This window comes from Theropithecus gelada, chromosome 5 (genome assembly GCF_003255815.1).
Source record: "Theropithecus gelada isolate Dixy chromosome 5, Tgel_1.0, whole genome shotgun sequence".
Classification (NCBI taxonomy): domain Eukaryota; kingdom Metazoa; phylum Chordata; class Mammalia; order Primates; family Cercopithecidae; genus Theropithecus; species Theropithecus gelada.
This window is the reverse complement of record NC_037672.1, coordinates 110,132,796-110,156,534: the sequence shown is the minus strand read 5'-3', so window position 1 is coordinate 110,156,534 and position 23,739 is coordinate 110,132,796. Positions and strand designations below refer to the sequence as shown.

The 23,739-nt window shown below is 38.6% G+C and overlaps 1 protein-coding gene and 1 long non-coding RNA gene across 2 annotated transcripts in view; one reads left to right on the top strand and one right to left on the bottom strand.

Annotated features, from left to right (window-relative positions):
* Positions 1-8,255: 8,255 nt before the first annotated feature.
* LARP7 (La ribonucleoprotein domain family member 7) overlaps positions 8,256-23,739 on the bottom strand; it is a 27,359-nt gene continuing 11,875 nt past the window's right edge. Inside the window, exons 2-13 of the mRNA XM_025386151.1 lie at positions 21,376-21,579; positions 19,843-19,943; positions 19,637-19,720; positions 19,340-19,504; positions 19,164-19,257; positions 18,745-19,095; positions 18,508-18,652; positions 16,631-16,782; positions 15,743-15,861; positions 13,067-13,226; positions 12,103-12,194; positions 8,256-8,592 (exon numbers count right to left, since the gene is read on the bottom strand). Coding sequence (XP_025241936.1) covers positions 8,512-8,592; positions 12,103-12,194; positions 13,067-13,226; positions 15,743-15,861; positions 16,631-16,782; positions 18,508-18,652; positions 18,745-19,095; positions 19,164-19,257; positions 19,340-19,504; positions 19,637-19,720; positions 19,843-19,943; positions 21,376-21,577 — 1,746 coding nt within the window. The 5' untranslated portion in view covers positions 21,578-21,579 and the 3' untranslated portion in view covers positions 8,256-8,511. The remainder of the gene's footprint in view (positions 8,593-12,102; positions 12,195-13,066; positions 13,227-15,742; positions 15,862-16,630; positions 16,783-18,507; positions 18,653-18,744; positions 19,096-19,163; positions 19,258-19,339; positions 19,505-19,636; positions 19,721-19,842; positions 19,944-21,375; positions 21,580-23,739) is intronic.
* On the top strand, positions 17,640-19,586 carry LOC112624990. The gene is made up of 2 exons (XR_003119500.1): positions 17,640-17,689; positions 19,327-19,586. It is a non-coding gene; the product is annotated as an uncharacterized LOC112624990 (long non-coding RNA).

Sequence of the window (23,739 nt, the reverse complement as noted above, 5' to 3'; positions counted from 1 at the left end):
ATCTTGGCTCACCACAACCTCTGCTCCCAGGTTCAAGTGATTCTCCTGCCTCAACCTCCCGAGTAGCTGGGATTACAGACATGTGCCACCACACCCGACTAATTTTGTATTTTTAGTAGAGAAAGGGTTTTACCATGTTGGTCACGCAGATCTCGAACTCCCAACCTCAGGTGATCTGCCTGCCTGGGCCTCCCAAAGTGCTGGGATTATAGGCGTGAGCCACCTCACCTGGCCAATCCCAGCACTCTTGAGTGCCAAGGTGAGAGGATAGGTTAAGCCCAGGAATTCCAGACCAGTCTGGGCAACAAAGCAAGAGCCCATCTCTACAAATAATAATAGTAATCATCGTCATCATCGTGTCATCCAGCCTGGGCAATATAGGGAGAGCCTCTCGGCCAAAAAATTTTAAAAATTAGCCTGGCATGTTGCATTTGTGCTCATAAGTCCTAGCTACTTGGGAGGCTGAAGTGGGAAGACCACTTGAGCCCAGGAAGTCGAGGCTGCAGTGAGCCATGATCATGTCACTGCACTCCAGCATGGGTGACAGAGAGAGGCCCTGTTTCAAAAACAAAATCAAAACCAAAAAGAATGCTATTTTAGAGAGAGACATAGGTGCAGTGGACTAGCAGTTGAGTGATTACTATCTGCCAAGAGTGTATGAGATGGTAGATAATATTATCTCTATCTTACAGATTAAAAACCTGACTTCGAGGGGATAATGCTTTTTGAAAGAAAAATGTTTACAGTGTACCCCTCAGCAAACAAAGGAAGTTATGAAACTGTAATAGCATGTATAGAATTTTGATGCCTTTCTTTTTTGTTCTTATGTTTTTTTCTAGTTTTTTCCCACAATAAATTTTTATTGAGTCATTGAAATGATAGGGAAAGTAATTTCTAACTAGAATTTTCAGGTCATTATATTTTTATACTTTTGTCAGTACTTGAGATAATTTACAAGTATATTTTCATTCCTTCATTCAGCCTTTTTTTCCTTACTATTTATCAAACTTTGTGGCTTTTTTTTTTTTTTTTAAATTAGAGAGGGCAAGTAGAGTTGGTTTCCTTAGTAATGGTAGCTAAAGCTCCCAAACATTCTTTTCTGTTTTTTTCATTCTTTTCTTTTAAAACTGTTTGGATTTCCTGAGTAATAGATATGCATACTAATTACCAGTCCAATTTTATTTTAAGGACTTGAAAATGATGACTGCAAAAATGGACTGATTCTAAGCTAAAACGAACCATTTGAGTGGGTTGCTGGTTCCTCCTGGAATTTTCATACACTTTTTCAACAGTGCACCTTAAGTTCAAGGGCCAGCGTCTTATTGTGTGGTTGTAAACAAAGGCTTTCATATGAAACATGAAGATTGTATTTGAAAGATTCTTCAACTTTCCATTTGTCTACTTAAAATACATTAAATAAAATAATGCATTTTTACTAAAATATACAAACAGGACACAAATACTAAAATAAAAAAAGTTTCCATCTTTGCTTCAGTTCTTCATCAAAGCAACCACTGTTATAAACTTGGACTTCCTATGTGGTAAAGGAAAACAAAAAGGGACCACTGTTAATTTCCTATATTATTCTAAAATGTGTTTAATGTATATAACAGCACATATATGATACATGCTTCTTAAAAGGAGATATATTCTCCTTAATATGTTTACCTAGATGGGCTAATACCATATGTACTGAATTGGAACATCTTTTTTCCACTTCAATCTTTTTTTTTTTTTTTTTTTTAAAGACAGAGTTTCGCTCTTTTGCCCAGGCTAGAGTTCAGTGGCAGGATCTCGGCTCACTGCAACCTCTGCCTCCCGGGTTCAAGTGATTCTTCTGCCTCAGCCTCCTGAGTAGCTGGGATTATAGGCGCCCACCACCACGCCCGGCTAATTTTTCTATTTTTAGTAGAGACAGGGTTTCACCATGTTGGGGAGGCTGGTCTCGAACTCCTGACCCCAGGCAATCTGTCCGCCTCAGCCTCCCAAAAGTGCTAGGATTACAGGTATGAGCCATGGCACCCAGCCTCTACTTCAATCATAACCACTGCTGAGTATTGTATTTCATTGTGTAAATATACCATCATGTAAATAGTCTTTTTTTGATGGATTTTTTGTTTTTTTCTTTTAGGAACAATCTTGTAATGAGCAAACCAATGACACCAAAGATCATCTAAATGTATGATTCTTTTTACATAAAGCATAAATCAGATACAACAAATCTGTTCTGTTGAGTTCTTCCTTGGAAAGTGACTGAAGGAGGGGTTGGTGATAATAATCTGTTTCATTGTGGGTTTTTTTTTAGATGGAGTTTCACTCTTGTTGCCCAGGCTAGAAGTATAATGTGCGATCTCAGCTCACTGCAACCTCCTCTTCCTGAGTTCAAGTGATTCTCTTGCCTCAGCCTCCTGAGTAGCTGGGATTACAGGCATGCACCACCATGCTGGCTAATTTTTTAATATTTTTAGTAGAGACGGGGTTTCACCGTGATGGCCAGGCTGGTCTTGAAATCCTGACCCCAGGTGATCCACCCATCTCGGCCTCCCAAAGTGCTGGGATTACAGACGTGAGCCACTGTGCCTGGCCATTTGTGTGTGTGTGTGTTTTTTAAGATAGACTCTCACTATATTGCCCAGGGTGGTCTTGAACTCTTGGGTTCCAGCAATTCTCCTGCCTCAGCCTCCTGAGTAGGATGCTACAGGAATGTACCACCATACCTGGCCATCACATTTTTCCAATCAGTTCCAAGGCTGATATAATTTTAGTTTGTTTTTCAGAGAGAGAGTCACATTCTGTCATCCAGTGTGGAGTATAGTGGAACCATCATAGCTCACTGTAGCCTCCAACTACTAGACTAAGTAATCCTTCAGTTTCAGCCTCCCAAGTAGCTAGGACTATAGACATGTGTCACCACGTCTGGCTTTTTTTTTTTTTTTTTTTTTTGAGACGGAGTCTCGCTGTCACCCAGGCTGGAGTGCAGTGGCGCGATCTCGACTCACTGCAACCTCCACCTCCCGGGTTCAAGCAATTCTCGTACCTCAGCCTCCCTCGTGGCTGGGACTACAGGCACGTGCCACCACACCTGGCTAATTTTTTGTATTTTTAGTAGAGACGGGCTTCACTGTGTTAGCCAGGATGGTCTCCATCTCCTGACCTCATGATCCACCCGCTTCAGCCTCCCAAAGTGCTGGGATTACAGGCATAAGCCACCGCACCCGGCCTGTCTGGTTAATTTTTTAAATAAGAGACCGGGTCTTCCTACGTTGCCCAGGCTTGTCTCAAACTCCTGGTCTCAAGCAATTCTCCTGCCTCTGCATCCTGAGTAGCTGGAACTACAGGAATGTGCCAACTTGCCCAGCTAATAATGTGTTTCTTATTTTTCCCCCTGACGTGCATCTTTGACTTGAAGTAATCTGTTTGTTGATTTGAGTGCAGTTACCCAGGTACATTTGTTTTGTAAAATTTCATAGATCTTTGGTACACTTTTTGTACAGTTTTTGGTATACATGGTTTACTTCAATAAGAAGTTAAAAAGATACTTGTCAATGCAATAGTTTTTTGTAGGACTTAATTAAATGTTATGAAACATAAAGTGAGGGCCAGGGGTGGTGGCTCACGCCTGTAATCCCAACACTTTGGGAGGCCGAGGCGGGTGGATCATGATATCAGGAGTTCGAGACCAGCCTGGCCAATATGGTGAAACTCCATCTCTACTAAAAATACAAAAATTAGCCGGGCATGGTGGCATGCGCCTGTAATCCCAGCTACTCGGGAGGCTGAGGCAGGCAGAAGAATCACTTGAACCCGGGAGGTGGAGTTTGCAGTGAGCCGAGATCGCGCCACTGCACTGCAGCCTGGGCAACAGAGGGAGACTCTGCTCAAAAAGAAACAAACAAACAAAAATAAGCCTAAAGTGATTAGTTAGGTTACTTTTATTTTTAGCTCTGTGCTTTTGCATATTTAAATGACTATGTAATTGTTACAAATATATAACTGATTCATCCATCCATACAAATATCATTAATCATTTCCCTGTATAGCACGCACTGTGATATTCCTTTTTTCTTTTTTGAGACAGTGTTAGGTTGGGCGTGGTGGCTCACGCCTGTAATCCAGCACAATGGGAGGTAGAGGCAGGCGGATCACCCGAGGCCAAGAGTTTGAGACCACCCTGGCCGACATGGACAAACCCTGTCTCTACCAAAAATTCAAACAATTAGCCAGGCATGGTGGTGCCTGCCTGTAGTCCTGGCTACTCAGGAGGCTGAGGCGGCAGAATTGCTTGAGCCCAAAAGTTAGAGGCTGCAGTGAGCTGTGATTGAGCTATTGCACTCCAACCTGGGTGACAGAGTGAGACACTGATTCAAAAAAAAAAAAAAAAAAAAAAAACTTGAGTTACATTTGTTGCCCAGGATGGCGTGCAATGGTGTGATCTTGGCTCACTGCAGCCTCAGCCTCCCGGGTTCAAGCCATTCTCCTGCCTCAGCCTCCCAAGTAGCTGGAATTACATGCGCGTGCCACCATGCCTGGCTAATTTTTGCATTTGTCGTATAGACGGGTTTCGCCGTGTCAGCCAAGGTGGTCTCCAACTCCTGACCTCAAGTGATCTGCTGGCCTCGGCCTCCCAAAGTCCTGGGATTATAGGTGGGAGCCACCGTGCCTTGTCGAGATTAAATTGAATTATATAAAATAAAGTTGTCTTATGTATACCTTAATTCGTGGGCTGAGATTTGTGTTAGAACAGACGTAATGGAGTTTGTACTTTAAATAAAGCACCATAAAATGGACATTATTTGGCCATACTTATTAGATTCAAACTCAGTCAATTGCATAATACATTCACTAGTTAACTTCTGATTTTTTTCTTTTTTAGAGACAGAATTTTGCTCTTGTTGGTCAGGCTAGAGTGCAATGGCACGATCTCGGCTCACTGCAATCTCCACCTCCCAGATTCAAGCGCATCTCCTGCCTCAGCCTCCCTTGTAGCTGGAATTACAGGTATGCACCACCATGTCTGACTGATTTGTGTATTTTTAGTAGAGATGGGGTTTCACCATGTTGGCCAGGCTGGTCTTGAACTCCTGACCTCAGGTGATCCGCCCATCTTGGCCTCCCAAAGTGCTGGGATTATAGGCGTGAGCCACCGCATCTGGCTTCACTAGTTAACTTCTAGGATATTATGATTAATTTAAAAATATTCAGCCTTGCTGGGCGCGGTGGCTCACACTTGTAATCCCAGCACTTTGGGAGGCCGAGGCGGGTGGATCACGAGGTCAGGAGATCGAGACCATCCTCGCTAACACAGTGAAACCCCATCTCTACTAAAAATACAAAAAATTAGCTGGGCCTGGTGGCAGGCGCTTGTAGTCCCAACTACTGGAGAGGCTGAGGCAGGAGAATGGTGTGAACCCAGGAGGCGGAGCTTGCAGTGAGTGGAGATGGCGCCACTGCACTCCAGCCTGGGCGACAGGGACACTCCGTCTCAAAAAATATATATATATTCAGCCAATTTTAGTACATATTTTCTTGATATTAAAATAAAACTAGGCAGGTATATAATTCAGCAGTTACTTTTAAAATAATTCCACAAAATGTTCTTGAAGTATAGAAAAATAATAAACTCCTTACGTCCTGACAATTTTATACAGTCATACTGCGGGAAACAGGAAAATACAAATCCAGATCTATTTTGAGTCAAAAGATAACAAAGCATGAGGCTTATCAAATGGATTCGAGGACAAAATAACTTTTTTTTCTTTTTCTGGCATCAGCTAAGCCTTGTGCAAAGATATAAGTTTTTGATATTCCCAATTTATTCAGTATCTGTGAGTCAGTATGAGCTATTACAGTAAATACTGCCATTGATTCTAGTTGCAATGTGGTTCCTCCAGCTCACCACTGTCTAATCAAAATATGTGAACTACATAAGCAATTAAAATTTTCTAGTAGCCACATACAAAATTAACCAGAAACAGGTGAAATTAATTTTAATAACATATTTTAATATAATATTATTTCAATACATATTCAATATGAAAAAATAATTTTTTTCCAATTCTTCCAAAAAAATCTGTGTGTATTTTATACTGGTAGCACATCTCAATTCAGACAATGGCCCATAAAGTTTTATTTGTGAAAGTGATACTGAGATGCTGGAGGGTGATTAAATAAAATTGGTTTTGCTTTCTCAACAAGCAGATCTTCAGGAAAAAAATAAAATAAAATTGGTTTTGCAGTTAAAGAAGCAGATCCCACTGACATGTACAAGGATAGGTACAGAGCAGATACTTGAAAAAAAAAAGAAATGTGAATACTAAGAATAAGCAACTTGAAAACACAACCCACCTTTATGCAACTAAACATTTGCACTTGGGAAACATCATGAAGTACACATTCAAGTTAATTCAATTAAACAAATACTAAGTAATTACTGTGTGCTAAGCACAGTAATTCAGTAAGAATTTACCAAAAACATGACAGGTTCAACGGGGACTTGGAAAGGTCATGAAGAAATATGATTTTACTTACAGAATGCATCTCATGTCATCTGGAGTGACGTTTGTCCTATCACACTATTATACTATAATTACACTGTATTCACTTGTCTGTCTTCACCAAGGGATTGTAAATTCAAGGGCAAGGACCGTTCCTCTGTATCTCTAATGTTTAAAGAGTCAGTGTCTGATATATACCAGGGACTACATAAACATTCTTTGAATTAAATGAATTAAAACATAAAAAAATGAGGCCGGGCGCGGTGGCTCACGCTTGTAATCCCAGCACTTTGGGAAGCCGAGGAGGGTTGATGATGAGGTCAGAAGTTCAAGCCCAGCCTGGTCAAGATGGTGAAACCCCGTCTCTACTAAAAATACAAAAATTAGCCGGGAGTGGCGGCGTGTGCCTTAGTCCCAGCTACGCGGGAGACTGAGGCAAGGAATTGCTTGAACCCTGGAGGTGGAGGTTGCAGTGGGCCAAGATCATGCCACTGCACTCCAGCCTGGAAGCTCCATCTCAAAAAAGAAAGAAGAAATGAATGAATAGGGTTTCTCTTCCCTTGCATTTTTTGTTCCTAGGACTTGTCACTTTCTAATAAACTGTGTAATTTACTTACTTTTGTTTACTGTCTGTATCTGCTGCTGAACTATAAATTCCATGAGTGAGGGATCTTTGTTTTGTCCAATGTTTTCCAAGTGTTACAATGTCCAAACAGATATTCAATAAATATTTGTTGAATGACCGTTTTAAAAACTGCTCATGGGAGGATTTCTGAAATATTACTCGGTAACATCTCCATGTTGCCTTAAGACATTCCTCACTGACATCAATTGAATTCTTGAAACCTTAATTTACTCCTGATATTCTGATCTACTGGAGCATCTTTAGTCATAATCCTCATAATAGGGCTTAGCAACTATTTATACATCTTCCTTCTCCTCCATGAAAATGCATATGTTAGCTTTCCTTCGTGGAGAGAGAAAAACTTCATGGAGTGGGTGAGTGGGAACTTGCCATGGTACTTACTTTGGTAGCAATTAGCTGTAACTCCAACCAGTGAGATGGCCAATCTCCTTAAATATCTGGCTCATAGAAGTGAGCAGATCCTGACTGTAGCCTCTCCACAATCCATGGAAGGGGGTGGCCAAATAAGACTCCCAATTTTGGATAAAGCTGACAGATCCAGGATTTGGTTTGTAGCCCAATGAAATTAACTCCATGGCTGTCCAGAGTACTTCCTTGAGATTTTGGTAAGAGAGTAAGATTCCAGTCCTGTATGGACCCAGTAAATTCAATTCTGGGAAGGCCGTAAATATTTCACTCCTGTGATTTTCCTGAATAAAATAACAGAGCTCAGTTCTGCCTAAGGTTGATTCCTGTATTTTTTCCTTCTTGTGCTCAGAGCACCTAGTATATTTTATTTTGTCTAACCAAAATAAAACATTTAACTTGATTTATGAAAAATAAACTCAATTCTTTTAAAATTTAACATTTTAACATTTTAATTAGAACCAATCCCTATGGTCTATTATTCAATGGAAGCTCAGATAGGCCAAGTGGAATGAATAGAATGAAATATTAAACATGTCTGTATAAATCAACATAAAAGGTATTGAAGGTATTGCAAGTTACAAACTACTAAGTACAGTGAGAGTTCAGTATTAAACATTTCTCTAAATTTTATATATAATCATGTAGTGTTATTTTTGCAATTATGTTTTGGTTTTACAATATAAAAACAAAATCAACACATTTCCAAATAATGTTCAAAACACATTTATTTACTAAATCACCTGACATCGACATCTGAGATAATTTCAACAAAATGTTTTAAGAAAAAATTGTGGTATACATCGTATTTGTCTCTAGAAAAAGTGTCTTATTTACAAATTGAGGAACAAAGATATTTCTTTTAATTAAAAACACATTCATTATGCAGTGCTACCATAATAAAAGTGAATATCCCAAGAACAGCTCAAGTATCTTGTGAAGTATTAAGAGGTGAACTGTTTTTTTTCAATCATATTCAGAAAATCTTATGTGTTTACTTGCTTGTTGAGTCTTTGCCAGTCTAATCTTTTCGGCTTTGGTGATTAACTAAAGAGAAATAAATCAGAAATTAGGGTGCATTGGATACTAAAAAATAAAAATAAAAAAAAAAACCACCAAAAAACAAACACATACACACACACAGAAAACTACGACTAGAAAAAACTTCACAGCTATCAGCTTGAATGAAAATTTTTTAAAAACAGCAAGAAGATGACAAATGAGATAATTATGCTCAGGTCAAATCAATTACAAATCAAATCTGTTATTAAGGCTATTGACTATTTCCTATTTCTTATACCCTAACATAAACTGTTGAATATATTTAAGGAAGGCAAATGAAATTACACAGAATAAAGAAGAAGACTGTTTAAAATGTCTAAAATATTCCAAAAGCCTCCTTGATTAAAAAAAAGTTAAAATATTAAACTTTGGAGTAAATGCAAATCTTTTCCTCTTAAAAATACAGATTCTAATGGGTATTCATTTAAATAGCTTTAAAGTGTTTGGTACCATAATGGCCATTGGAAGAAATTCACTTTTAGATTCAACTAAAAATCTATTATTCATCATTGAGGTGAATTAAAATCCAAAGATGTTTAGAACTCTATCATACCCATGTTGCTGTTCACAAATTTTATAAATTCTGCCTTTACCTGCTGAGTATCAGTAATTTATACAGAAAATAATTCAAATGTTTTAAAAGCCAAAGAGAAATAGCTTCATTATGTCTCTAGTAGCTGTTATCTATTTTTACCAATTTGTTCAAAATGATAGGGCATACTACAAAGATTGAGGCTAGCAAAATGACTAGGAGACATCCCTTTTGGCAGACTTTTCTTTCATCTTCTTGATCTTTTGTGAGACATCACTAATTTTATTTACTTGTGTTTAATATATTATTTTAGTTTAGTTTTTTTGAGATGGAGCCTCGCTCTGTTGTCCACGCTGGAGTGCAGTGGCACCATCTTGGCTCACTGCAACCACCGCCTCCTAAGTTCAAGTAATTCTCTTGCCTCGGCCTCCCAAGTAGCTGGGATTACATGTGTGTGCCACTTGGCTAATTTTTGTATTTTTAGTAGAGACAGGGTTTCAACATGTTGGCCAGGCTGGTCTCCAACTCCTGACCTCAAGTGATCCACCCGCCTCAGCCTCCCAAAGTGCTGGGATTACAGGCATGAGCCACTGCGCCCGGCCCCATAATGTGAATATTAAGAGCCATAATTTTTTTACTTTTACTCAATTATGGGCCAAATACAATACTATTGTAGTATTTTCATTGGGCTGTCATGCCAGTGAGGTATTTATGTAACCTTTTGGCAGATTCACTGATGTTCTACTAGTTTTTTTCTAAGCAATTCTCATTAATTACTAAGATGCTCCTAGTACTCCAACTACACTGGTCTTCTAGTCCCTGACAGTCTTCCCTTATGGTCTGTACATTTTCTTTGCTTCTGCCTGAAAAGTGATACTTCTAAACTTTACTGGGGCTTACTCGCTCACTTCCCTACGGGTCTTGGCTGTAACATCACCTTTGCAGACAGCTTTCCAGACAACCTCAGCTGATATAACGCTCTCCTGCAATACACTTTGTTTTATTTTTCTGTGTAGCACTGGTCATCACCTAAACTATAGGGTTTATCTGTTCGCTTCATGAAAGTAGAGGACTTTGTGATTCATGACTTTACCCGAGGTTACAAGAATGGTGCCTAACACAAGGCACTCAAAAAACATTAGTTGAATTAACTAGCAAACAAGTTGGCTAAACTAATTATGGTCTACTCCTTTTTTCCAACAAGCTTTGCACAGCACTTACTTTTTGTGGTAACCTCCATTTCATTTCACAAGAGTCAACTTGCTACTTCCATAGCTACTTAACAAACTGTGTTAACAACAATCCTGACATCATAACTGAGTTGTGTTCCAACTCAATTTAAGAAATTTCCTAAGGCCGGGCGCGGTGGCTCAAGCCTGTAATCCCAGCACTTTGGGAGGCCGAGGCGGGCGGATCACGAGGTCAGGAGATCGAGACCATCCTGGCTAACACGGTGAAACCCCGTCTCTACTAAAAATACAAAAAACTAGCCGGGCGTGGTGGCGGGCGCCTGTAGTCCCAGCTACTCGGAGGCTGAGGCAGGAGAATGGCCTGAACCTGGGAGGCGGAGCTTGCAGTGAGCCGAGATCGCGCCACTGCACTCCAGCCTGGGTGACACAGCGCGAGACTCCGTCTCAAAAAAAAAAAAAAAAAAAAAAAAAAAAAAGAAATTTCCTAGTCAAAGATGAGCTCTAAATTTTTAAAATGAAAAACAAATGATTTATTCCTAGTTTAAAAAATATATAAAATCTAAATGAAATTTCACAGCAATTAGAAGGGTATTATTTAACAAAGTGACTTCACTTCAGTTACCAGTTCTGGATCAGTGATTTTAACATTTGAATAATCTCAAACAGGCTTTGAAATTAACACCTCGTATCCCTGAAAGAATCCTTGGGAAGCACAGGCGGCTTCCCCACCACAGCAAGTTCAGTCTCCTTTCAAGGAAACAAAATTCACAAAGACCAGTAAGACACCTCCCCAAAAATCACAATAAATTCTGGGCAATGGAAGAAGGTTGATGAAAAATACTTGCCTTTTAACTTAAAAAAAAAAAAAATTTTTTTTTAAAATAAATATGACCCCAAATCAACAAGCTTAGATTACAGGAAATAGGACTTTTAAAGTGCTCACCTAACAAAAAAGGAAGTTCATCTTTTTCTTTTTTCTTACACTTTTATAATATCATTTTGAGTGACAGAAAAATAAAATTACTGAAAGAGGGGCTTGCTTTTTTTTTTTTTTTTTTTTTGAGACGGAGTCTTGCTCTGTCGCCCAGGCTGGAGTGCAGTGGCACGATGTCGGCTCACTGCAAGCTCCGCCTCCCGGGTTCATGCCATTCTCCTGCCTCAGCCTCGCCAGCAGCTGGGACTACAGGCGCCCGCCACCGTGTCCGGGTAATTTTTTGTATTTTTAGTACAGACCGGGTTTCACTGTGGTCTCGATCTCCTGACCTCGTGATCCACCCACCTGGCTGGGGCTTGATTTAAATTATTTAAGCTTGTTTGTATTACCTACTGACTATCTTAGAGAAAGAGGAATAAAGCTTATCGTTGCTATAGGAAACACTATGCATAAAGTCTCTCCATCTTATCTGTGGAGCTTCCTATCTTTAGAAACTACATTCTAAATATGTTGTGGTTTTACCATTACGATAATCTTTCTATAATCATTTACCACCAAACTATAAGACATAGCAGCCAGAAATCAAGATTGTTAAAGTATCACTAGTTAAAAAGAAAAACTCTAAATTACAATTATGTATCCTTGTGAGAAAAATAATTTCACACATTTTGAAATCTAGAGAAATGACTTTTTCCTCCCAACCTAAAACATAGTATATACTCAGTAAATCTTTGTTAGGTAATAGCAAAGCTAAGATCATTTTATGACTACCTATACTGACTTTGGCATTAAATGTTCAAAGAAAGTTTAGTCTAAAAAAACAAAAATGAATTAATTACCTTTTCAGTGCCTCTTTTCTTTTCCCGAGGCTGATTAAGTTTTGCCTGTCGATCAACCAAAATCTTCTGCCAATACCTTTGTTCGTGATCACCTTAAAAACAAACAAAAACTCTGATGGACGAAAAGAAGAACACATCTGAAAAACCATATTCAAGGCATTACATTCTCAATAACAGAACTAGGACAGTTTTTGATTATATTTAATGCCACTTTATACATATTACAGAATAGAAATAAAATTATTAGTTTTGCTAGGTGCGGTGGCTCAAACCTCTAATCCCAGCACTCTGGGAGGACGAGGAGGCAGGATCACCAGAGGTCAGGAGTTCGACAACAGCCTGGACAACATAGCAAAACCCCATCTCTACTAAAAATTGCCTGGTGCAGTGGCTCATGCCTGTAATCCCAGCACTTCAGGGGGCCAAGGCAAGCAGACCACCTGAGGTCGGGAGTTCAAGACAAGACCAGGCTGACCAACATGGAGAAACCCTGTCTCTACTAAAAACATAAAATTAGCTGGGCAAGGTGGCACATGCCTGTAATCCCAGCTAACCTGGGAGGCTGAGGCAGGAGAATCACTTGAAGCCAGGAGGCAGAGGTTGCACTGAGCTGAGATTGTACCATTGCACTCCAGCCTGGGCAACAAGAGCGAAACTCTGTCTCAAAAAATAAAATAAAAATATAAAAATTAGCCAGGCGTGGTAACCCACGCCTGTAATCCCAAGTACTCAGGAGGCTGAGGCAGGAGAATCACTTGAACCTGGGAGGTGGAGGTTGCGCTGAGTTGAGATCACACCACTGCACTCCAGCCTGAGTGACAGAGTGAGACCAAAAAAAAAAAAAACCAACAAAAAACAAACAAACAAACAAAAAACAAAACTAGTTTCATTAGCCAAACTCAGAAAATGTTACCCACAATAAGGATGGTTACAAAAAAAAAAAAAAACTTCTATGAAGTTTTACCAGAAAGGATCTCGAGTTTCCAGCAGTGTTTCTTGCTAATTTCTGTATATGCATTTATTACTGCTTGAGCATCCTCAGGAGTTTTAAATCTAGCATGGCATTCTGTATCCCCTTCTAGCAAATCAACATAAAGAACTTCTGAGATTGCTGCCAAAGTATCCTGCATTAGAATTAAGTAGAAAGACAAATAAAATTTAAAATGTTTCACAATAATTCTAAAACTATTCCAATGGTTATGCCAGAATATATTATGTAAATAAAGCATTTTGCAGACTAATGAGGAGCAAATATCCTATATCAAACATTTCTTGTAAAGCATGTTCTTAAAAATAGATTTGAATAATATCAACTCTAACAATTTATTTTCCTTTATTTTCTTGAAATCACATCCTTAAAATCTGAACTAGAATGGGAATATTCTATAAGGACAACAGATTTGTAGAGCAGAAAGCAGAAATAGTGTCCCCCAATCCCCAAATCAGGAAGGGTTCACATCTGGGAGTAGTTAGTATAAGGAATAAAATTAAAAAAAAAAAAAAAGGATTAAGGGAGATTTGTTTTTACTCACCTGCAGAAAATCACTATGACTTTAAAATATGTGTACAAATCACTCAACTTTTAATAACAACTCATGAAAAACAGTTTTACTGAACCTAAGATACTAGGTTTCCAAATTGTTCAAGAGCTCTTACTTTCTGAAAAAAATACCTAAGCAACCTCTTCTAAACAAGTTGTGGTCACCCAGCAAGGAAAAGTTTTACCTACACTGCCTGCTGTGAGGGCAAATTAACCAGATTCCTGCATTCTTAATCAACTTTTTTTTTTTTCCTCACAGCAGGTTTTACAGAGTATACAATGCATTTATGCAGGAATGTTACACTAATTCCTAATTCATCAACTTCCATTCACAAAGCTAAAGAAATAACTGGAGATTCCTAAATGGGGGAAAAAAATCTTTCTTATCTTGCCTCACTTTAGTTTTAACCTACATTTTCAGGACACAACTAATTTAGATTATGTTCAAATGTTGAATTTTTAGGTTTGATTTATGGAAAGAATTGAGCAATACCTGGGAGTATTATTTCATCATAGAATAAGACAAGTTTATCAGTTAACAATAAAAAATATATAATAAAATCTATGAATTTCTAGAAGCCAGGGACTAGATCTTAACTCATCCCAACACTCAGCAAACTAGCACAAAACAGGCATTTAGTAACTGTTTGCCAAATTAAAAAAAAAAAAGAACTGCAGAGACATATACTTGGTAGTCCTTCCCACTTCTTTATCTAATTAATTAGTACCAAATTTAGATATAAAGCAAGAAAAAAATTCAGTATTGTTGAAATTTGAATGTATTCAGTACTAGTAATGAGTTTTATAACTGACTTCTGAGCATATTCAATTACTACAACTCAAAAGATATTTACTAAATATCCATTATAATGTCAGGCTAATCTCTTGATTTAAAACCCTCAGAATTTAAAACCCATAGGACGACAAATTAGCCTAGTAATCACATGGGCAAGTCACAGACAGCTGTAACCACCATCACAGCTCAGTTTTTGTTTCAGCAAAATGTAAGTAACTAACTGGATTAATGCAGGGATTGATTTTATGATTTTGATGATCATAAATGATGAATTTGTAATTGATATAGTTACCATTTAAATAATAAAAGTTATTTAATGAGTGATTACAAATAACTGAGTAATTTTTTTTTATTAAATGTTTTGCAATCTGATTAACCAGAGCAGAATTTACATCCCTCAATTTTCAGCTGTCTCCTGAAATGCAAGCTGGTAATAGCAATTTGGATTTGGCCAAATCCTTCACCAATATTGGAAAGAGAATCAAAATTTGTTTCTTAGTGACAGCTATAGGATTGTAGGACAGCATTTCAGATAAGGAGTGCTTACAGATAAACAACCACCTCAATGATATTAAAGTTAAAACCTGTGACTGATGAGTCTCTATGTAAAACCAAAACAATATACTAAGTGATGATGAATGTCAGTATAAGAAAATACTTAAAATATGTGGTATGTTACAGAGCATTTCACACTTTTTAAAAAGAAAAGGATTGACTTAAATGGGTCACAGGCAGGGTAAGGGTAAATAAGATACAGTACTCTCACATAAAAGTATATACTTTCCCTAATAGAAGGAAGTATTGCTACCAGTGTGGTATAAAAGGCTATAGAAGATAGACTGTACAAAACGAAAAAAAGATTATAAACCTGTGTGTACAGCAATTTATAGCGTAAATTATATAGACCTATGGGTTTTTTGGCACATGTGTGAAAGATTTCTATAGGTCTTCAAAAATATTTTACATTTTTCTATAATTACAATTTTAAAGATAATCAGCAGATAGGTAATACAAAAAAAAAAAAAACCGTGCCAATAAAAATAAGCAAAACTTACAATTTTCCTATAAAGAAGGATGTTTAAACTGTGCTTACTATAAAATGGACTCAGTGAGGAATTTCAGTCTCTAGTTTTTGCTTCAAAATTAAACCTAAGAGTTACCATGGAATTAAAACTGTACAGGTAGTTTACCATAGAGATACAAATTCTAATTTGATTTGTTTTATCTTCCATATTCAAAACATTATCACACAGGGAAGTTAAGACAAGAAAGGAACAAATACCCTACGGGCTCAAAATCATTACCCGGACTTGTTTCCTGCCAGGCAGAGGCTCTGTGCTAATGATCTTCACAATCACTCCACTCACGAACTGTGGTCCTGTTGCATTAACTTTCTCCTGGGTGGGACACTCTTCACTGTTGGCTGTTGATTAGAAGAGGAAAAAGACCAGCACTAAATCTCTTACACTTAACAATTTAATACTTGGGAGGACTATTTTAGAATAATTCCTGAGGCAGATTTAAATAATTTAAAACGTATTTAATTTTAAAATAAACAAAGTTTATTTTATATGTCATACTGCTTATTTCAAAATACCATGAAATAAAATCCAGAAAGTTTTATTATTCTACATGCAAACTGTTACTGCTAGAAGAGCACTGGTAAAGTCTTTAAGTTTGCCCCTTCTCCCTGCACAAAGGAACAGCAAATTTTAACTCAATAAAGTTAAAAAAAAATTATAGGATACTGTTTTAAATACATTATTATTCCAACGTGAACATCATTTATTTTTACAAGAAATGATAATTTAAGATGTATCCTAATTTTGAATTCTTAAGAATTTTGCTTTAACTTATTCCTGCTTGTGGTTCACACTACAGAATGAAATTACAGGTGAGAAACTACAATCTTCATTCCTACAAACTTGTTCAGTCTACAAACTGCACTCATGTGCTTAAATGAAAACTGTAGAGAAAACTCAGGTTATTTAAAAAATTGTTTTAAATGAGCCTTTTAAATGTTCTTATATCAAGAGTAAATAACATATCTGGATAACTTAACAAATCAAGAATTGTTCTAATAATGACAGAATAATCAAGTTTTTTAAAATTAAAGTTTATCTTGTAACAACTCAGAGATAGCATTTTCATATATAAGTACATTATAAGTCAAAACTATCAGTGATCTTTACTTTTTTCATTTTTCATTCCAGTCTTTTGAGGTACTCCACCGTCTGTTTCCATTTCTGACTCTGATTTTATTTGGGATATTGTTTTTTTTAAAGAAGCCATGCTAGCTTTTTGTAGCGCTAAATACTCTTTTTTCAAATCCATCCATTCGCTTCTGCAGGGAAAGAAATGAAATAGTGATAACAGACGACTAAATATTTAAAAAAATATATATATATAAAGTAAATATGGGAATATCTAAATATATACATTCACAATGACTTGGAGTAACTCCTCCACCCAACTTTCTTGTTTCTTTAAACACATATTCAAAATATTTCCTGGGTTCTAAAGACATTTAGCAAAATAAGCTAAGGGAGTTCCTCTTCCCCCAATATTCAGATTAAATGTTTTAAGATTGCCAATTACATTTTTGAGTATGTCTGAAGTATTTTAATTTATAAAAGTAAAATTTTAGCATTGATTCCTTAACTAGTAACATTTACTAAATCAGTCATCTCTGTGGGAAAAGCGCGAGATTAAAGATTTGTTAAACTGCTTCCAATTTGAGAGATAACATTCCTTAGTATTTACTTGAATCAAAAAGAATTTCTAAGTAGAACAAAACACCCCATGGAAGCAATCTATTTATTTACATACATTTAACATGTAGATGTTTCTTCAAACAGCTAGAGTTCCTCCAGATAGAAACACAATGCCTCTCTTGGCTTAGTGGGAGCACTCATTGTTACCCTAATCTATGCCATCAAACAAGCAGATAGATTTTCCTTTTTTTTTTTAAAGAGGAAGATATCTTGTGGTAATGGTTTTAGCTGTTAACATTGACATCTGTATACTTCAAAAAAAAAAAAAAAAAAAAAAAAGCATCCAGACCCACCCAGGATCATACATTCCCCAAGAGCTGATACATTAAAATAACAAAAGGCCCTTGTAATGATTCTCTGAGATAAAAAGGCAAAAGGAATTCAGGAGTTAAGAATAGTATAAATAGAAGTGGCTGAAGTCCCTGCCTTTTACCCTTCTGGAGGAGGACAGGAATCTTTGGGAACTAATTCAGGAAGGTAAGGAAATATTTTTCTGCAAAAGGTATGCCATTTTGTTTTCTTTCTCCTCAGCTTTAACTACTCTCAAGTCCAAAGAAGTTGTATGTGGGTGGGCTCCCTTCAACTTTAACATGGAAGTGCTTTCTGTGACTTTAAAATAAGTAAGTGCTTCCATGTTTTAGTAGGAGTGAATCCAACTTACTTCTCCAAAATAGAACATGCTAACTTCACTCTCCCTAAGAGGTTGAAGGGATCCCCTTTGCTTTAACATGGGGGTACCTGCTGTGTGAAACAAAAGTAAGTGCTTCCATGTTTCAGTGGAGGTGTCTCCAAGCCAGCACACCTTTTGTTAATTTTTTTTGTTACTGTGTTTCAAGCTTACTAAGCTTGTTACAGGTTAAAGGATTCTAAGTTTGTCCAAGACTGGGCTTCCCACCACTTAAACGTGGATGTACTTGCTTTGAAACTAAAGAAGTAAGTGCTTCCATGTTTTGGTGATGGTAAGTCTTCCTTTTACATTTTTATAAGGTTTTTAGAAAAGGATTTTATTCTCGTTTATTTAAGCTTTATTTTGTATTTTTAAGTCTGTTAAGGTGCCCCCTCTACTTTAACATGGAGGCACTTGCTGTGGTATGACAAAAATAAGTGCTTCCATGTTTGAGTGTGGTGGTTCCCACTTAATCAGCGATTGCGTTAACGCCCACATTGTGTGCAGTTCTTTGCTACAGGCCACTACTGTTGCTAATATGCAATTCTGTTGAACACAAATTGGAATTGCACTTTAGCAATGGTGATGGATTGTTAAGCCAATGACAGGATTTAAACCACAGACTTACTTTGATAGTACTCTTAATGGTATAACTTCTTCTCCCATTTTATGTCTCTCTTTATGTTTTTTCTTATGTTTCCTTTTTGTTTTTAATAGAGAGCTGTCTTTTAAATCTCCAGTATCCTTCTCCTCTTCAGTAGAGATTTCTATATCTTGAAATAAATAAAAAAGCCAGTTAAGACTTGCGGCTGTGAAATGGGTGAAACAGAAGCTTAATTTATCTAAATAAAACCTTGCAGTTTACCTCTATTTTCCTTGGAAGCTTCTGAAGGTTCCTTAATGATGTCTTTCTGAATAATTTTCTTTACTTTTGATCGGGGACCCAGGGACTCTGCATCTTCAGAGCTGCTTCTCTTCCTCTTGCCTGTTCTGACTTCAGGTAAGCTCGATGCTTCAACTCTGTCCCGCTTTTTCTTTTTCTTTGAGGATTGCTTTTGGGGTTCAGTAGACTCAATGTCAGAGCCCTCAGATGTGGGCCTGGATCTTTTCATTTTACTGATGCTGGTGTTGCTTGTGTCCATATTTTCCTCTTTGGCTTGGACATTGTCTTCCTTTTTCATTCGGCCCTTCTTCTTCTTTTTCTTTTTCTTCTCTTCTGTAAAAGTGCCATCATTAGTTCATCTTACTTCAATTACATCTACTTAAATATTGAAAAATACTCACCCACAACTCTTAAGGCTGGAATGGGCTTATTTTTCACTGTTTTAGGAAATATGCCAGGTTTTCTTGGTGCTTCTTCTGGTGGGTTGTTAAGAAACTGAAATGATTGAAAAAAGTTTTACTATTTTAATACTTGTTTATATCTATACATTTTTTTTTCCCCTAGGATCTGGACCTACCTCAATTGCCTTTGCTGCTTGTTCTTTTGTTTCAAATTCCACAAACGCAAATCCCTTTGGATCTCCAGTAGACTTATAATGTGGTATACTTATATAAACAACATTGCCACATTTCCCAAAGACTCTTTCAATCCAGCTGTGATTAACATTTTTGGGAAGTAACTCCTGTGATAAATTAAAAGCAATATTAAATAGTTTTTCGCAATGCTTATATTTTCACAGTGTCAATAAATTTTTAACTTAATTACATTGTTTCTGTGCCAGTTTCTGACTGGGGACCCGGGCTCTTAAGCTTACCACATACACAGTGCGCTCATCCTCATCTTTTGGTCTTTCCCCCAGAGGTTTTTTCCTCCTGATTCTGGTGCCTTCCAAATCAAGCTTTAAAAGAGTATTATTACATTAATAAAACTATAATAAACTATAATAATATAATGATCATTATGTTAATATTATTTATAAACTATAATTATATAGTAACGGCAGTCATTCTTAATTCTTACCTCTACGACAGCTGAACTTCTTAATGCTCTGGCAATTAACTTCCCATCAGTAGTCAATTTTTTCATTTTGTTAAAAGACACAAGTAGTGATATATCAACATCTAATGAAAATGAAAAAGTTAATTGTGTTAGTGTACACTATCAGCAGGATTAATTCAATCTGGTACAATTTAACCTGCCCTTCAGGCCGGGCTTGGTGGCTCATGCCTGTAATCCTAGTACTTTGGGAGGCCAAGGCGGGTGGATGGGGGAGTTAAAGATCAGCCTGGCAAAAAATTAGGCTGGGTGTAGTGGCACATGCCTGTAATGCCAACTACTCTGGAGGCTGAGGCAGGAGAATCGTTTGAACCCAGGAGGCAGAGGTTGCAGTGAGCTGAGATCACACTGCACTCCAGCCTGGGAGACAGAGACTTTGTCCATTAACAGTATTGTTGTGTGAGGGTCTAAATGGTATTGCCTATTTGGCATACCTAAAATGACACATCTTAGTGTATGTAATTGCAGATTGAGATTTTATTGCTTAGCAATATCCAGACATTCATAGAGGATGTCTGGATCCCATCCTATTAGAAACAAGCACATGGTTGGTCATTTGAAATTTATCCACTGGGGACAGTGGCTCAATGCCTCTTATCTCAGCAATTTAGAGGCGAAGGTAGATCTCTTGAGACCAGCAACATGGTGGGACCCCATATCTACTAAAAATGCCAGAAAAAGAAAAAGCAGGCCTGATGATGCTTGCCTGTGTTTTCAGCTACTGGGGAGGCTGATGTTGGAGGACAGCTTGGATGGGGCTAGGGGGTGGAGGTAGGGGCAGAAGTTGGAGTGAGCAGACATGGAGCCAGTGCATTTCCTGCCTAGGGAAAAAAGATAGACCCTGCCTCAAAAAATGTGAAACAAAAAATAACATTGAGCTAGGTGAAATGCCTTCTTGTATGAACTAAAGTACAGCACTCTCATCTCGAGTTACACATGATAAATGGTTACTGAAGCAATTAAATCCCAAAATACTTATAAGCTTTGATATGAAACTGCTTATTTAATATAGCCTAAACTCTTACCAACAGTCTAAATATTTAGAAGACTGTCATTCACTAAATAAAAATTAAAACAGATGACAAGGAACATACTTGCAGAAATGAATACATACATTATAGAATATACTATTTTAGGCTGGGTGCAGTGGCTCACACCTGTAATCCCAGCATTTTGGGAGGCCGAGGTGGGCAGACCACGAGGTCAGGAGTTTGAGACCAGCCTGGCCAACACAGTAAAATCCCATCTCTACTAAAAATACAAAAATCAGCCGGGCATGGTGGTGCGTGCCTGTAGCCCCACCTACTCGGGAGGCTGAGGCAGGAGAATCACTTGAACCCAGGAGGCAGAGGTTGCAGTGAGCTGAGATCATGCCACTGCACTTCAGCCTGGGCAACACGGCAAGACTCCATCTCAAAAAAATATATATACTATTTTATAAATAAATTTAAAGGCAACCACATCTAAAAGTTGGTTCCTTTACTGAAGCAAACTTACATCCATCTCTAGATTTTTCTATCTGTTCTCGAAGAAATCTATCCTTGTGAAGATTTGCATCCCCAAACCAGAAGTCCACTTGCTTAGCAATATCTGCAAGCACCTGTTTAACTCGTGACCGTTTCTTTTTTTCAACTTCTTTTTTCTTTTCAGTGCTTTCTTCTTCCATTACCTTTTTTTGATTTCCACTTTCAGTTTCCATTCCTGTGAAATATAAGAAAAAGAGGTAAATATTTAAATAACCACAATAGCTAATATAGTTAAATATTTAGATTAGCCTTTAATTGTCTGAGAGAAAAATGGACTCACATTTGGCTGTGAGAAGACAAAATTTATTTTTATATTTAATAAAGTAAATTTAAAAAATAATTTACCTCCGATGTTAGGGATGATGCTTTAGTTTTTTTTGTACCTTTCATTTATTTTATTTTATTTTATTTTTTTGAGACGGAGTCTTGCTCTGCCCCCAGGCTGGAGTGCAGTGGCGCGATCTCGGCTCACTGCAATCTCCGCCTCCCAGGTTTACGCCATTCTCCTGCCTCAGCCTCTTGAGTAGCTGGGACTACAGGCGCCCGCCACCGCACCCAGCTAATTTTTTTTTGTTTTGTATTTTTAGTAGAGATGGGGTTTCACTGTGGTCTCGATCTCCTGTGATCCGCCCGCCTCGGCCTCCCAAAGTGCTGGGATTACAGGCGTGAGCCACCGCGCCCGGCCTGTACCTTTTAAAATGCAGGGCCAGATTATCCTAGAATAATACAACAATTACACCTTTATCTCACTAAACTGCACTTTTAAGGCAGTAAGTGAAAAGTGTAAGATTAAGGGACCTGCACACTCTCCATTGCAACAATCCCCCGGCCCACCGTGCCCCCCCACCGCCCCCTGCCCCAGAGAAGTTTTATTGGCTTTTTTTTTTTTTTTTGAGACAGAGTCTCACTCTGTCGCCCAGGCTGGAGTACAGTGACCCGATCTCTGCTCACTGCAAGCTCTGCCACCTCCCTGGTTCACGCCATTCTCCTGCCTCAGCCTCCCTAGAAGCTGGGACTACAGGCGCCCGCCACCACACCTGGCTAATTTTTTTGTATTTTTAGTAGAGATGGGGTTTCACCGTGTTCACCAGGATGGTCTCAATCTCCTGACCTCATGATCCGCCCGCCTCGGCCTCCCAAAGTGCTGGAAATACAGGCGTGAGCCACCGCGCCCGGCCTACATTGGCTTTTTTTTTTGAGACGGTTTCCCTCTTGTTGCGCAGGCTGGAGTGCAGTGGCGCGATTTCGGCTCACTGCAACCTCCACCTCCCGGGTTCAAGCAATTCTCCTGCCTCGGCCTCCCGAGTAGCTGGGACTACAGACACATGCCACCATGCCCGGCTAATTTTTGTATTTGTAGTAGAGACGGGGTTTCACTATGTTGGCCAGGTTGGTCTCGAACTACTGACCTAGTGATCCACCCGCCTCCGCCTCCCAAAGTGCTAGGATTACAGGCGGGAGTGGCCATGTCTGGCAATTTTGATTTTTAAAATGTTAACTTCTGCTTTCTAGGGGCAGAATTCAACTGGTAAGCTGTAGAAATAAGCTTCTTCTCTTTTCTTTGAGGCAGTCTTGCTCTGTTGCCCAGGCTGGAGTGCAGCGGCGTTATCTCAGCTTACTGCAACCTCTACCTCCTGGGTTCAAGCAATTCTCCCTGCCTCAGCCTCCCGAGTAGCTAGGAATACAGGCGCCACTGCCACCACACCCAGCTAATTTTTGTATTTTTAGTAGAGACAGGGTTTCACCATGTTGACCAGGCTGGTGTCGAACCCCTGACCTCAGGTGATTTCCCAGCCTCAGCCTCCCAAAGTGCTGGGATTATAGGTGTGAGCCACCACACTCAGCCATAAATCAGCCTTTTCAAGTGGCCTTCTCATCCCAGTGTTTACTTCTGGGGCAGCAATTTCTAACCCCCTCCTTTCTCAAGTTCCTTTCAACATCTCTTCCCCTTTGCTCTGTCAGCTCCAGCCATACAGTCCTTCTTGCACTTCCTGAAGCTCACCCAGCAATGTCTAACAGGGGTTTTTAAACCTGTTCTGAGACACATATCCCCAGAGATAACACAGCTTGCTCTCCTACTTCAAGTGTTTATTTAAATGTCACCTCAGTGAGGTCTCCTCCCACAACCATATTTAATAATGCAAATTTCGGCCGGGCGCGGTGGCTCAAGCCTGTAATCCCAGCACTTTGGGAGGCCGAGACGGGCGGATCACGAGGTCAGGAGATCGAGACCATCCTGGCTAACATGGTGAAACCCCGTCTCTATTAAGAAATACAAAAAACTAGCCGGGCGAGGTGGCGGGCGCCTGTAGTCCCAGCTACTCGGGAGGCTGAG